The following is a 16,670-nucleotide window of genomic DNA, read 5'->3' as shown; positions in this document are numbered from 1 at the left end:
ATGACCCTAAGCAGAAAGATGTCTTATTTTATCCTTGCCTTTTTCTTCATTTTGGCTCAATTTCTATCAGGTAATTGGAAAAGGATGGTATTGTGAAGGGGGCAGATCATAAAGCCTGATGGCTCTTCCGTGGACCATTGTAAAATTAAGAGTAATAGTCAGCCCGCCACTGAGCTGCTCGTGGGATTTTCTTGAATCTGCAGTGGAATTTTCTAAGCAAACTGCTAACCACCCCACCCCCCATTTTTAAAACTTCTTACTGGTTACTGGGAGTGTTGGCCCTCAGAAATAGCATAAAGATACAGCTCTGTGACCTGCTGTCCTTTGACAGCAGATGTGGGGAGCTGGGAGTACTGTTTTATACATCATTATTTCCTGCACTGATTTTAATATCCAAAATGTGTTGTTCTGAATTTAGGGTGCCAGGCAGGACTCGAGTATTCTGAGCCACTTCCCGGAGGTAAGTTGAATCCCTCGTGTATAATGTCTACTTTTAGGACCTCTGACCTGTCAGCTCCCTCTGACTTTTGGAGACTAGGAGTGATGGAAATGATAGTGAGAACAGAGTTAGTTGCTTGAAATCCCAGACTTCTTCATCTGTCTTCACTTCCTTTTGTAGCCAGCATCATAACTGGGTTAGCCATCTCACAGAGCTTGACTGTGACTGCAATGGAATTTTGGCCATAGCGATTTGGACCTGGTGGCTCGTCTCATTAGCTCATGGTGCTAACTAAGCAAGATTAGGGGATCGTGCCTGTACCAGCCAATGAGCACTGACTGCTCTGAGAACACGCTCATCCGTCTCTCACAGGCTCTGCTCCCAAGCCCAGCAAAATGTGTCCCAATCCATGCTACTAATCTAAGAAGGACCAAATATGGTGAAATCTCATCACCATGACAAGAGCTCTGCACAGCAAAGAGCCCCCAATCTCTATTTGTGCACTTATCTACAGAAGAAAGCATATTATAAACGGAACTGAAAGAAATACCCCTGGGTAATTGCAAACAGAATTTAAAAGTGTTTAGACAGAATTTTGGAGTGAGAAAAAAAATTCAGGTGGCTACTAGTCACTGAGGGCTGACTAGGTGCCGGGCAGTCTACAAAGTTCATGGGGATCATGTCATTTAATCTTCAAACATTCACCCCTACGATGTGGGTACTATCGTAATCACCACCTTATAGAGGATGAGGAAGCTGAGACACAGATGCGACGGTCATTCATTCTGCCCAGGTGACACATGACAAGTGGTAAGCTAGGCTTCCAACTCAGGGTGCCAGAGTCACAAAGGTCTAATTCTGTGATTCTCAATCAGGTGGAACAGTGCGCAGAAATACCCTTATGCAGAGGTGGCGTACAAACTCCTCCACAAAACTGTAGCACTGGACAATCAGGCCATCCATGGCCTGAAAAGAGAAGACGCGTTCGCAAATACTCATTCTGCCCATCGCACAGAAGCCCTGCATCCAGAGAAGGTCACCAGGGTGATGGGTGGGAGAACACGTGTTCTAATTCAGCAGCGAATGGGCATCTAGAGACAATCCCTGGCATGCCGAAGAGTAGGTCAGGTTAGAAATACAACATAATTCTATCTCCTATCTGGTTCCAAGATTGCAAACGCTGATTCTTCCCTGCCTCGGTAAGGCAAGGTTCGGGAGGTAAGACAGGCTGCGGCATCAACTCCAGGTGAAGACAGGTTGAACTCACATGAGCTGGGAAAACAAGGTGGAAGCTGATGCAGAAGTTCCCAGGTAAGGAAGAAGATGGGAACTCAAGAGGAGAAAACAATAAAATCAGGAGCTAGAAGGGAACAAGGAGTTGAGAAGCTTGAGGCATAGCGATTGAGCGGAGATGCTTCAGAGTCATTGACTTTTTCTGTAGAGCTAGACCGTCATAGCGGGGAAGCAAGACACTGGTTCTTTATTTATAAACGTTATCAGGGAGCTTTGGTGTGACCTGCTGCTGGTGGAAGGGCATCTTCAGTAGAACGTTAGCTTGTGTCTGTCCTCACCTCTCGTTAAAGCAGGTTGGAATAAAAGTCATCAGGGACTTTGTTTCAGAGCCCGTCTGAATTCTTAACACAACGTGTGATGAGTACATAATATCAAGCAGAAGCGGCGGGTGACGCGGACCTGGGCTTACCAGAGCAAAGGCTGACTCTGATGGTGGCCTTCACAGAAGTAACTGGACAGCTACAGCCGTCCCCATGCCCACAGCCAGCTCCAGCACAATGCAAGCAGCAGTTAGCATGAGCACAAAGAGTCTCTGGGTTAGTGTTCAGGAGATCCAGCATCAAGGGGGTGGAATGCAGCCCAGGAATGGACCACCTCTGGGCTCGTTACTGAGCAATGATGTGAGGGAAGAGCAGGTGCTGGGACAGGGAGCATGAAGACTGAAATAGCTACTGGGGACGGGCAAACGGGCTGTCAGGGAGCCCGATGAATGGTTGCAGTAGAGAGACCAACCTGTAAGCTTCCATGTAGTTCTGAGGTTCCTGAGAAGAGCATGGTAAATTAGAAAGAGAGTAAGGGGTTACAACATAAGTGTTGCCCTTGGAGAACCAGACCAGCTGATAACAGATTCTTGGCTGGCAAAGGCCCTATCTACCTGGTCCATGAAAGTTACCCTGAAAAAATTTTTGTGGTCATATAAAAAATCTTCTGCTTAAAGTAACAACAAAAATAACTAATGGAGGACATAGTGTTTGGCAAAATATTCTCACGTAACTTACTCCATTTGACCACTCTACAGTGTAGACAAGTATTTCTAGAATGTCCATATGGCCAATGAGAAAGCTGAGGTCAGGCAGTTCACCATTACCAGGCCCAAACCAGAACTGAACCTAACTTGACCTCTGCCTTCAAAAACCCTTTCAAACCACGAGGTGGCCTCCCCACCTTCATCCTGTAACCTTTACAGAAGGATCAGGCGTGTATTTTTATGGCTCTACAGTATACATCACACTTTGTCCGACCGCGCTTGCTTACTTTTGACGCGTGCGTGGCATGGAGAACAGGGAAGGTGCCTACCTCTTGCTTCAACATTAACTCTTCCCCAACTCCATCCTGAAGAAAGCAGAGCTCTTTGAGAAATTGGGGCTGGTTCTTTAGGGTCATACAAACCCTCTCCCTTTTTTTTTTTTTTTTTTTGGTGGCTTTTGACCTTCTCCCACTTCCAGGGAGTCCCTGGAGAGATGTATCAGCTGCTGTTTGTCGACCTAGGTGAGTTCGCTGCCTGTGAACCCTGCAGGCTCAGCCGGGGTAAATGCAGGAGGATGTGCACCGAGGAGGAGAAGGTTGTTGGAAACTGCAAGATGAACTTTTTCTGTTGCCGACGGAAGATCAGCTGAAGCGGGCCCTCTCCTGGCTTTCCAAGGGGGACTTGATAGTCAAGGGAGGACAAGAGAAGTTGTGTGCCTTACCCAAGTCGCACTGTGAGTGAGTCTCAGAATCATTCTAATGTCTCTCTCCCTTTGTTTTGTTTCTGGGCTTACGTTTAAAGATAATCCTTTAAAAAATCAAGATCTGAGTGGGTAGCTAATAGCCTACTCAGATACCACTACTACTATTTGTAGAGTCCCTTATAGTTTTCAAATCTTTCCCCCATGTTTTCCTCATATGGAGAAGAAATTGAGACTCCGAGAAGCTTTCATTTCTACAAGGTCATAGCCTGGAGCCCGGAAAAGGGATGTGTTCACCCCTGTCATGTTCTGTGTATCTATGTGTAATAATTTTAACCAAACAGATACACGGCAATGGCATCCGCATTTGTGTTAAGGGAATTATAATTTTATAGCATACAGGAAATTATCCGTATCACTTCTTGGTATATCAACACACTGTCAGTCGTTGATTCTAGTACTTATGGTGTATTTTTTACACAACTCGCGCCTACTCAATTAATGTCCATGGTACTAACCTTGCACTTCTCTTCGTACCAGTAAATGAAAATGTCAGAGATTAATTTAAAATGCTCAGCATGGGGGCGCCTGGGTGGCACAGCGGTTGGGCGTCTGCCTTCGGCTCAGGGCGTGATCCCGGCGTTCTGGGATCGAGCCCCACATCAGGCTCCTACACTATGAGCCTGCTTCTTCCTCTCCCACTCCCCCTGCTTGTGTTCCCTCTCTCGCTGGCTGTCTCTCTCTCTGTCAAATAAATAAATAAAATCTTAAAAAAAAAATGCTCAGCATGGACTCTGCATGAATGATTGGCTATGTAACTTTTGCCTGAGGAAATAAAATTTGTAGCCGCACACAGTAAAGGTCCAAAGTGTTCATCCTATGAGCAGCTCCTCAAATTTGATCACTCGGTTTTCACATGGGAGGTTGACAGTGTTTTGCTTCACACTTGAGCTACCATCGTATCGTTCGTCGTTTTGCACTCAGATACATTCCCTGTCCTTGCACGGCTCTGCTCTGTGTTACCAGCACTACTCTCTGCAAACCACGCTCTCCACGCCTCCTGGCTTCCAGCTGGCCTCCGTTGATGTGAGTGCCTGGTGGGAGCAGGGTAGATGGGAAGTAGGGAGAGCCCTGGGTTTCTCTCCCCCACCCTCCGCTCCAGCCGTGGTTCCATCTCGATAGCAAAGCCCCTGCTTCTGTGTCCTGCCTTCTCCTCCATCCTGCTGCTGCAGGCGCAGCTCCTGCCAGCCGGTCCTGGCTCCTGGGCTCACCCCACAGCCTCCTGCACTTCCCCCAGCCACCGGGCAGTGGGGGCTTCCAGCTAGGGCTAACCCTGGGGCTGCCTCCCTCGCTGCTCCCTTTTGCATGTTCAGCGTTTCCAACACTTCATCACTTCCTCCCCATGTTAAATCATCTCTATCAAACGCCCTGGTGTGGGAGCCACTTTCATGGCTGGAGCCCGACTGATGGGGCTTTTCGGTTGGATCTTCTGTCAGATCGATTTACATTTGATCGATTGTCCTCCAAGAGACCTGAGTCATCACCTTTGCCAACCCGAGAGGGTTTCCCTCATTTTCACAGGAATTAGCTCAGCGAAGTGGGTAGTGGGTTAATGCGAGAATCTTCAGGTGACTGGTCATCTGCGGGTGGGCGCTCCCCCTCTGCTCTCCACAGTGAGAGTACTGCTGACGGTTTACATCAACCGTGAGACCGGGTACTCCCTGCTCATTCCAAACACCGCACTCTTTGACTCCCCAAATCGAAAACACCCTGGACTCTAACTGATGTCTCTTTCATTAGAAGGTTTCATGCACATGTCTCAGAGTCATAGAGAGAGGTGCACCAGTGGCTGTGCCCTGATATCCCCTCACTCATTACCTTGTACGGGACCCCATAGACGCTCTCCTACTCACCAATTACCCCTTTTCTCTTTCTCTTGCTCTCTCTTCTCTTCTTCATTTGGCTTCTTTCTAGGACATTTTCACCCTCTCTCCTTCCTGAGACACTCAGTCCTCCCTATAAAATAATAAAGTCTCAACCCATACTAATTTTGTATTAAAATCAGCACTTTCAGGGGTCAAGTGGCTGCCCATGGCTTCTTCAGATAAGTTTCTGTTTGTTGATTTCCATAGTAACGCATGGAGATCTCTGGTACCAGTCTGCTGGATTCTCTGAGGGGAAAGTCTTCTACACGGTGGGTGGCTCAGAGGGAAATGGTCAGGGAGAAGAGACACTCGTGCAGCTGGTTTTACCCTGAAGTGTCTCCACTCTAGTCTACATAATACTCCTGCGTAGCATGACTTTACCTCCATTCATTCTGAAACTGTGCCTCTGGTCTTACTATGCTAACTGTGTACTGTCCCTTCTTGGTTTGGGGTTCTGTTTCAGAACTCCCTCACGATAATTGAAAGGGAACAGCAGTGCCACAGAGCAAGATTGATCAATTTGGGCTGAATTCCCAAATGGCAGAGGACAAAACCTTAAGTATCACTTTCTCCCACATTCCCCACTGAAGTACCAGACCCAAGATGCAGGAACCGCAAAGAAGTTGACCACAAAATGTGCTCTGAAACACTTAGCCTTGTTCCTGTGCCTTGAGGGTATAAAAGAAAGCTAGAGAAGGCAGAGGACAAATTTCTTTGGAAAATGGGTTTGTGTGCTGTGATTGGGACCTCACTCTGGCTCTAAAGAGGGACGGGTGAGGAAAATAACACTCTCACACCAGTCCTTAGGAGATGGGCTTCATTTCAAGAGCCTACTTGGAAAACGCAACACACCACACCTGAAAGTGTCAGCGGGCGAAGAGCTCTGGCCGGGGCTGTCCACGATGGCAGGACAGACAGGTCAGCAGTGGGCTGGCTGCACTTACCATACTAGGCAGGGTAAAGGGGCGCGGCTCCCATGGACCAAATGAATGCTACACAAGGTCACTGGGCTGAAGCCATCCTACAGGAAAAATTCCCAAATACTGTGGCCTGCTAAGGCGAGGGGACTCAATAGTCAGAGGTTTTAGGATACAGCCTCGGGAGTGGAGGGGTGGAGGGAGATTCCTAAGATGGACCAGAAAGAACATCAACCATTCAGGAAACTGTGCAATGCCGTGGGCCACACAGGAGCCTCAAAAGAACATGTCAGTGTGTTCCCTTGGAATGCTCTCGCACTCGCTTCTTTCACTGTGTCACAAAGTACCACAGAAGTTAGCAGCTTAGAACACCACACATTCTCTCTCACACTTCTGTGGGTCACAAGGCCGGGCATGGTGTAGCTGGACCCCCTCTCAGGGTTTCACGGGACTGGCAGCATGGGGTCAGCTGGGACTTTGATCTAATCTGAGGCAAGAGATCCCCTTGCAATGCCCCTGGGGCTGTCGGGAAAAGTCTGTCACTTGGGGTTGTTGGCCTGCAGTGGGTGGCTGCCCTCTTGCAGGCTGTCAGCCCGGGGGGGCTGTCCTGAGCACGCAGAGGCTGCCTGGCGTTCCCCGCCCCGTTTATTTCCATGAACCGGCAGCTTTCTCCTTCAAGGCCAGCGAGAGTGTCTCTGGTACTTCAGAACTCCAACTTCTTTCTAACAGCACAAAAGAAAGGGAAGAAAACCAAGCTATAGACAGTAATGTTTTTGTTCACCATTGGAATGGAGTTAGTATTAATCCAAACTAGATTGTCTAAAATTGATTGCAAACCCCCAAGTCATTTATAATATAACTCAAACATACATAGCACCATCAATGACAAGGGAATTCAAATGGTCCCTCGGGAAATAACTATTTAACACAAAAGAAGACAGTAATGCAGGAATGGCCGGGCGGGGGGTGCGGGGCGGCGCGGAGAAATAACATTTAGAAAACAAATAGCGGGGGCGCCTGGGTGGCACAGCGGTTAAGCGTCTGCCTTCGGCTCAGGGCGTGATCCCGGCGTCACGGGATCGAGTCCCACATCGGGCTCCTCTGCTATGAGCCTGCTTCTTCCTCTCCCACTCCCCCTGCTTGTGTTCCCTCTCTCACTGGCTGTCTCTCTGTCACTCTGTCACATAAATAAATAAAATCTTTAAAAAAAAAAAAAAGAAAGAAAGAAAACAAATAGCGGGGGTGCCTGGGTGGCGCAGTCAGTTCCGCGTCCGACTCTTGATTTCAGCTCAGGTCCTGATCTCAGGGTCGTGAGACTGATTCCATGTCGGGCTCCATGCTCGGTGTGGAGCTTGCTTGGGATTCTCTGTCTCCTTCTCTGTCTGTCCCCCAACTCCTCAAGCTCTATTTCTCTCTCTAAAACAATAAACAAAAAAGAAAACAAAAGAAAACAAATAGCAAATGACAGAGGTAAATCCTACCTCATCAATTATGGCATAAATGCAAACGGCTTACACATTCCGGTTAGAGCCTAGCAAAATGAACTGTTGAACACTACATCAAAAACTAATGATGTCGTATATGTTGGCTAATTGAACATAATTTTTTTAAAAAAAGAATGGAGTTGGGTTTTTGGGGGGTATTTGGGTTTTTTTTTTTGTTTTTGTGGTTTATTTTTTTTTAAGATCCAGCTATATGCTGTGTGCGAGAAGCATACTTTAGATTCAAAGAAATGAAGAGGTCAAAAGTAGAAGGATGGAGGAACATGGGGTAGAGACGAGAGAACCTTGCGTAGTGATAGACAAGTCAACCCCTCAAGAAGACATGACGATGATAAGTGTGTATAAACCTAACGAGAACCACAAATATATGAAGTGAGAACCGACACACTGAAGGGAGACATTGATAATTAACAAAAATATAAATGTTTTATGACCTAGAATAGGCTCTGTTTGGATGAATGTATCATCTGTACTTGAAAAAAGTATGTATGTGTATTTTGCAGTTGTTTTATGTTGTATTCTGTAAATACCGATTCAGTCAACGTGGTGACAGGGTTGTTTAGGTCAAACATGTGTTTACTACTTTTAGTTCTGCCCTTTGCTGACAAGAGTGATATCAAAATCTTCTCTGAGGGTAGAACTGTCTGCTTCCCCCTTTAATTCAATCAGTTAATGTGTAAACATGTTACGCAGCCTCCCACTTTCTATTTGATAATATTCTTTTTTTAAAATCTGAAAAGAATATTGCCACTCCAGCCTCCTCACGCTTGATATTTTCATAGTTTAGGTTTTTCATTCATTTGCTTTCAAACTTTCTGTGTTTCTTTCTATTTACAACGCCTTCCTTATAACTTGTGGTCTGATTTTACTCTGTCAATTTATTTCTTAGCTTTGACAATTCACAATTATGAGCGATGTCCCCATTGGTGTAGGCTGGGTAATGGGTGCACAAGACCTCTCTGTACCATTTTTGCAACATATTATGAGTCTATAATTACTTCAAAAGAAAAAAAAATGTTTGGAGAGATGCTTCCTTTATAGATAACACATGGTTTTGTCTTCCTGTTTAATTCATCTGATTGTCTCTACCTTTTTTTTCCTTCTCTTTTTAAAAAATTTTTAATTATGTTAGTCACCATACAGTACATCATTAGTTTTTGATATTGTGTTCCATGATTCATTGTTTGCATATAACACCCAGTGCTCCATGCAATACATGCCCCCCTTAATACCCATCACCGGGCTACCCATTCTCCACCCTTCCCGTCTAAAACCCTCGGTCTGTTTCCTGGAGTCCATAGTTCCTCATGGTTCGTCTCCCCCTCTGTCCCCCCCCCTTCATTCTTCCCTTCCTTTTCCTAATGTCCTCCCTGATATTCCTTCTGTTGCACAAATAAGTGAAACCATATGATAATTGTCTTTCTCTGCTTGGCTTATTTCACTTAGCATAATCCCCTCCAGTTACCCTTTTTTAAAGTACTTTTTCCTGCAGATGGAGTTTGGGACTAGCAGTGCTGTGCCTGTTTTCCTTCGGCCCTGCAAGGTGCATGCACGGTCACCTGACCTCTTTTGTTTCTGAGCAGAAACCAATGGTAATTCACTCGCTGTTTCCCTGAACAGAAAGCGTCACTCTTCTCTGGATGCTTTCACGATTTTCTCCCTTTTCTGGGTTTCAGAAGGTTAACCCTGAGGAGCCTACGCATGGTATTTACGTCCATTGCAATTTGCAAAGCTTCCTGGTTTGGTCAATTTGTCTTTCACCAAATTTGGGAGTTTTCAGCCATTGTTTCCTTGAACTACTTTTTAACCCATTATGTTTCTCTCCTCATTCTGAGCCTCCAATTACCCATCTTTGATATTATCCCTCAAAGGCCTGTGTTTCTCAATCTTTTTTTCTCTCTGATCTACAGATCCCATAATTTTTGTGGATTCAGTGATTCTTGATCCTGTCATATTTTCTATGCTATCAAATCTATTCAGTTAATTTTTTTAGTATTTTAGTATCAAAATATCTTTTTTTAGTATTTTTTAGTATCAAAATATTTTTTTAGTATTTTTTAGTTTTTTAGTATCAAAATATCTTTATATTTTCTGTTCTCTAATGAGATTTCCCATGTTTAAAACTGATGGCAAGCATATTTTCTTTACTATTGAAGCATCTTAAAATAGATATATTAAAGTTCTTGTCTGATCATTTCAACATCATTGATGTCCTGGACATTAAACGTTGTGTTGAAGAGGATCTGAATACTGCTACATCCTCAGAAGAATGCTGATCTTTTTTTTAAGGTTTCTTTTTAAGATTTTTTAAAGTTTATTTCTGAAAGAGCAAGAGAGCCAGAGAGACAGAACGAGCAGGGGGGAGGGGCGGAGGGAGAGGAAGAAGCAGGCTCCCCGCTGAGCAGGGACCCCCCCCCCCATGCGGGGCTCGATCCCAGGACCCTGAGATCATGACCTGAGCCGAAGGCAGTTGCTTAACCAACTGAGCCACCCAGGCGCCCTGATGTGTTTGTTTTAACAAGATAGTGACTTTATTAAACTCAATTGGTATTATTACCTTGTTTGTAATGTACAGCGGCTCAAATCTCAGGGGTGTTTGTGGTTTTGTTTTGCCTTAACTAGGTGCACGCATGGCTCAAGGGTTAGCAAAAGTCACGAGCGGAGTTCACACACGGAGCCTAAGCTCCTTCTCTGGGTCTTCATTTTCAACAGCTGCAGTTTCCCCTGGCTCTGCCTTTGTGCTCTAAGTGTAGAGAGAGGAGAGAGATTTTTGTTTGTTTGAGTTAGCCTCCCCATGCCACACTGCAGGCAGAGAGAACATACTCCGTGCTGTTTCATTTTTCCAAGTTCTGACTTTTTTCTCAAATATGCCTGTATTTGTTTCAATTTTCGTGTTCTTCAGGTAATTTTTTTTCTTCCAAATTTTTACTTGTTTTCAGTGGGAGGGTCCACCTGTTAGGAGCTCACTTTGTTTTATTCAAAATGGAACTCCTTGTTTGAGTTTTAATCTTTCAAATACCCCCCCCCCCCCCACTTAAAATCCTTCAATAACTTCCTTTTGATTTTAGGATACAATTCAAATTTCTAATGAAGGGGGGGTAAACAGAAGGGGGAATGAACCATGAGAGACTGTGGACTCTGGGAAACAAACTGAGGGCTTCAGAGGGGAGGGGATGGGGGATTGGGATAGGTCGGTGATGGGTAGTAAGGAGGGCACGTATTGCGTGGAGCCCTGGTTGTTATACGCAAACAATGAATCATGAAACACTACATCAAAAACTAAGGATGTCCTGTATGGTGACTAACATATCATAATAAAACATTTTTTAAAAATTCAAATTTCTCAGCAACATATAAATAAACACAAACAGTTCTCCATCCCATATTTGTTGAATGAAAGTTATTCCCATAACATATGACATATGGTCATATTTAATCATAATGATTATCCTTAATAATAATATCTTACAAATGTAAAAACTTTGAGCATTTAATAACTGTTTCCATATTAAGTTTCACGAGTTCCTCTAACTAGACAGCTATCAATTAATAAGTCAAAGAACCCATATATTTTGAATATCTATTGCTGCAAAGCACTGTCACGAAGAATGAATGGAAGGAAAAGGTTGGGAGGAGAGTCGTTCTCTTCTGTGGAGCTTATAGTCACATTGGACAGATAAAATTTGTTCATATACTCTAGTTTTTGAAAGCAATTATACCAGGCGCCCATTAATAACTGCTGAGTGAATCTTATAAGAGACCAGGTTGCATGTAACATCTTGGAGAAATGGAATGGAGGCACCCAGGCAGGAGAACGAGTTGTCTGCCTTACTCTCCCGTAGACACCGTTGAGTTAATACCCGACCCCGCAGCCCACGCATTACTCACTGGGGCATGAACAATGGTTTCTTCTTAATAAACACTACAAACCGAAGTTGACTTCCAGCGCTTTCAGAGCTGTAGAGCTTGTTTTAATCAACTTCCTTGATAAAAGAGCTGGATTCTAGCAACTGTACCCTCCCTCCACCGGCGTCTGGAGCCATGAGAATCTTTTTCTCAATTTCTGCTGCTCTCATTCTCCTTGTTCACATTTTCTCAGGTAAGAGGGAAATCCTAATAGATGTAAGGATGGCAATCTGTCTTTTGAGAAGAAAGCTGAGGTTTTAGAAAAGTGCATGACTCATCCCTGTGTTCTAAAAAGGTCCCAGGACAAGCCAGTCACTGGAAATCTTTTCTTGAGCTTAGACACAAAACAACGGGACCACACTGAGCCGGACTAGCCCTACCCAGAAGAGTATCTGGTTAATTTCCCTAAAAGCTCTACCAAGAGGTTTAGACTTCTCTTTACATTGAGATCTCTTTCCTTCTTCTGTAATCTTTTATCTTTGCACCTAAAATTGTGAAACTCCACAACCACACAGCAAAGCGTGTGGGCTACCATTGACCTGCTTACAGTGTCAACAGCATCGTCTTTACCTTTGTTATATAGCTGAGACTAGTAATTTGGAGACGTGAAAAAAATCACATATTGGAAAGGACTGTTTATTAGAATTAGAAAGTATACTGCCTCCCTCCCAGGAAGAACTACTCTGCTGATATCCTAGAAATGAGCGTGGTAGAGGGAATTGAATACCAGGTAAAGACTCTGTGTCGGTTGTACGGGGAGTCCACGCTCCCACACCACTGCTCAGGTGGCCTGTGCTTTTCCTGATGTCTAGGCGTGCACTCTGTGTCTGCAGGAGACTGGGTACTGGGGAGTTGTGAATTTGGCCCGGGAGATGTCATGTTGCTTTCCGGTCACCGATGTCTGGGTAACTGAAGCCCTGCTTTCTTCACTCAGCCCGCGGAGGAATACACAGAGAGATGCAGTGTCAGAGGATGGATGGGCGCTGTGAAGCCGAATGCCTCTCCTTCGAGGTTAAGATTGGAGGCTGTCGAGCTGAATTGACACCATTTTGCTGCAAGAAAAATAAGAACAAGTAAAAGCCGAGCATCAGCTCCAAAAATTGAGAGGCAAAGTCATCTGGCTGTGAGCTCCCTGCAACAAACCTGTCTGGATTTTCTCTCTTGACCTCCAAAGTTGGCATTCTTTGAATGAAGCTGTCAGTCCAGCTTCTGACGCTGCAGAGAAATGCCCTCTCTAGGCCTCAAGCTGCCCGAGGGAAGGCACTTTGTTGTGTTCACCTTGGCAATCCCCGCTTGCCGGCGTAGGGCCCATTAATTATTTTAATGATTGATAAAGTGAGTGAGCAAATGAACAGATAAAACAGGTAGAATGGAAAGGTGGGACTGTGCTTGAGAGGAGTTCTAAAGGCCTGGCTTCAGACAGACGTGTGACCCTGGGCCTTTGCTGTTCAGGCTCTGGTGTCTGTAATAAGAAGAGATTCAACCACGTAGTAAACAGCCCACCTGCCAGACACGAATTGCGGCTGCCTTAGCCTTACTGCGGGCATGGGCTTCTCCAGCTCTAACCCAGGTAGTTGTTAGAAAGGCTTCCACTCCCCATCCGATCTGGAGCATCAAGTGCCACAAAGAAACTGGCCCACGTCAAGGTTGAAGCCGGCCCGGATTGGGAGCGTCTTCATTCTGGCCACTTGCAGTGAGAATGTATCAGTCATGGCCTATTCCAGCGCAAGGTCCCTAGAGATAGACTAACTCCACACCCTCACTACAGAGAAGGAGATACAGGCCCAAGAAGACCCCACCGTTGCTGGCTTAGTCACAGCCACATTCAGTCTTCTGGGTTTTTGGTCTTACGTCCTTAGCATGTCTGCAGAATGGTGTGCTGGCCAAGGGCAGAAGCCTGAAGATGAAACACTTTTTAGCAGCTCCAGTGAGCAGCTGGGTGGAGGAAGAAGTGGAAACGAGCTGCAGAAAAATCGCACACTTTCCGAAATCCGTCCTGTGACCCTGCGATCTTTGCCTTTCCAGGCCGATGGTAATGACACACAGGTTTGCCTCTGCCCTGACTTGCCAAAATTCAGAGTCCCCGCTTTTGGGCAGAGCAAGATCTATTTCATAGGCCGTTTTCATCCTCGATTTACAGCACACCCTTCCAGAACAGAAGAAACACAGCCCCTTGTCTCTGCTCTGGAGAATGTCCTTACCTGTTCGATTAAGCCCGCTTCCCGTAGAGATGTAAATAAGAGAGAACAAAATAAAACACACTTTCCTAGCTTGAGATAATTTGCAAAAGGCTGTAAAATACGAAATAAAAGTGTGTTTTAAAAAAATGTTCTGTCGCTGCCACATATCTTTAAGGCTAATGGGCTGAATTTTTTATTCTAAAAACTATGCAAGAGGGAAGTGAGTGGATGAAGGTCTCTGTTGCAAGTGTCTCAGGTCCTGGGTTTTGCCCAGAAGTTCCTTACCTTCAGTCTCAGATCAAATAACTGCGTTTGAGAATCTAAATGTACTTAGGTCTCTTTCCCTGTTCTTCCTCCCTTGTCCCTCCCCTTTCCTTGCCAGGTGAACTGTGGTGTGCATAACGTAACCCTCTTGGCTTCTCAACTACAGAAACATCCTCTGACGTGTTCGTGTTGCTTGGATTTCTCTTGATAAGGAGACCAGTGACCGCTTAGGCATGTCTTGGTCATTGTCCCCTCTTTCTAAATACCCAGTGTAATTTCTGTTGACCCCCAGGGGCCTTGTCTGATAAAAATCCTACACTGTCTTTCCATCTTCAACTTGTTGCTCAAGTTTTATAAGGCATTGGTCTTCCTAACTGGATTTCTGCTAGGCACCTACAAGTCACTTGTGTTTATTGCAATGTATTCCTTTCTTTCCAGAACTGACCTTCATTTCCTATTCTAGATCTTAGTAAATATTGTTACCATGTACTCAGACACTCAAGTTCATAATGGCTTGCTCAGGCTTACTCTCCCTCACAAATCACCCAACTCCCTCATTGCATAAATCTACACGGATTACTCGCTAGTACGTGCAAATTGTGTTGTAACTTTTCTTCCCTTCTCTCTCCTCACTAACATTGTTCTTGTTTATGTAGAATTGGGGATTGGGCTTTGTTCCACATTTCATGTGTACACACACACGTTTCATGTGTGTTTTCAACCATAAAAATGAAGTGGAAGTGTCACACTCAGAGTTACAGGAACTGTTAGAACATGAAAATATAAGAGCTTAGATGTGGGCTTGAAAATAATACAAGTCAGTGTTTCCAGAACCAGATTGATTCTAGTCATCTAGAATATTTCTGAAAGTCAGAGGTCTGTTCCCTACTCTAATACTTTCATACTGGGACCTCTTCCATTAAGAATCTGGATTTTTAAAACCACGTTTCCAATCAAATCTCCTGCAACTATAGATCACTGACCAGAGCATCTGAGATTCGAGGGGACCCTGGTTCTGTGTCCCACACTTCTAGCTAGAAGCCAGGATGGAGCTTCAGAACTCAAATCCAGAAGTCCTGCCTTTGCGTCCAGTGGTATTTCACTGTCCCACTCTTTTTGAAAAGGAGATGTCGAGAGGAACTGAACAAATGGCTCATCTTCTTGCTCAACTCTGGGAACAGAAGCTCAGACTTTAAAGATTGATTGATTGACTGATTGATTGATTGATGAGAGAGTGAGAGGGAGAGAGCATGCAAGAGTTGGGACAAGGGACAGAGACAGAGGAGAAATGGGCTCCCCACTGAGCAGGGAGCCTGATGCGATGTGGGACTCCATCCCAGGACCCCGGGATCATGACCTGAGCTGAAGGCAGACACTAAACCCACTGAGCCACCCAGGCGCCCTACAAGCTCAGACTTTACTGGGAAGACAGATGTATGTCCAGCAAGCTAACATACAACATGGCGGGTTCCACAGCCTGATGGAAAGCCTGTGGGAGCTCAGAACTGGATGACTGAGTATAAATGGAGTTAGCAGAGTCTGGAACAAGTTCACAGACAAAACACCCTGTCACTGCTCAGACCAATTGCTTTGTCAACCTAGTCTAAATCACTTTCACTGAACTGAGAGATTGTTGTTCCATTCTATTGCCAATATGTAGGTAGCTTATGTCCCCACTTGGCAATTATTTCCACCCAAAACTGCCCACTTCCATGAGCCTCCAAAATAACAAGGACTGTCTGTCCTCCCTTGAAGACCATTCTGCTCTCACAGAATACCTCTCCCTAGATACCCTTAAGGAGGCATTAAAATGTCCTCATTATGCCAACAGAGCCATCCTACTGGTCCTGGTGAGCTGCGGCCTGAAATGAAGCCCTTTTCCACCTGTCTGTACGGACCCTTCACCCATGAGAAGCATAGTCATTTTCTTTTGCCATTCTATTCTTTCTTGAACCAAGTCTCCCCACGTAACAAAACGAATTTATTTAAGACTTGGTCATTTTGAGAATCTGAGCGCTTGAGAGAATCCTACACACAGGACAAAATCCCCACGACCTACACAGTGAGAAGGGGTCTCAGGGGAAAGTCAATTTTTGAGAGAACCGTCGTCTCCTGATCCCTGAACGATCGCTTCGGATTGTGTGCCCTACATCCTAGGTGGTAAAGACGGACTTAGAGAAGTGCAGTCAGAGGCTGTCCCAGTGTCTACAACCATCTGTACTCCATCACTGGAACTGAACAGGATCTGGGTCACAGAAAAGGGGGCATTTTCCTCATAACTTTTCGTCTCCAAACCTTCTCTGCTTATGTTCTCCAAGGGTTAGTGCTTCTCAGATAACCGCACAGTAGAGCCATGATAAGGCTCTCGGACCCAGGCAGAGGGAAGTGATAAGGCCCTGCTTGTAAGGATAACTGAGTCTAAGAAAACTAGTTCCCTACAGCTGATCTTTTGGAGTCGACTCTGGCTGGCTGGCTTTATTCCATCCTGGCTCTCCCTCTCTTTTCCTTCTCAACCCTGGTCTCCTCAGATGGATTCCTCCTGGGATTCCAGCTTCTACATTCAGGTAGAAATAGGCT

General features: G+C 45.2%; 1 protein-coding gene across 1 annotated transcript; it reads left to right on the top strand.

Annotated features, from left to right (window-relative positions):
- On the top strand, nucleotides 1-3,348 carry LOC123800920 (beta-defensin 105). The gene is made up of 3 exons (XM_045810871.1): nucleotides 1-70; nucleotides 419-460; nucleotides 3,221-3,348. Exons 1-3 carry the CDS (start codon nucleotides 1-3, stop codon nucleotides 3,346-3,348), a joined length of 240 nt encoding a protein of 79 aa, XP_045666827.1.
- The last annotated feature ends 13,322 nt before the right edge of the window (nucleotides 3,349-16,670 follow it).

The sequence above is a fragment of the Ursus americanus genome, chromosome 27, assembly GCF_024610735.1.
Source record: "Ursus americanus isolate L20-20 chromosome 27, mUrsAme1.1.p, whole genome shotgun sequence".
Classification (NCBI taxonomy): Eukaryota; Metazoa; Chordata; class Mammalia; order Carnivora; family Ursidae; genus Ursus; species Ursus americanus.
This window is presented reverse-complemented; position numbering and strand designations above follow the sequence as displayed.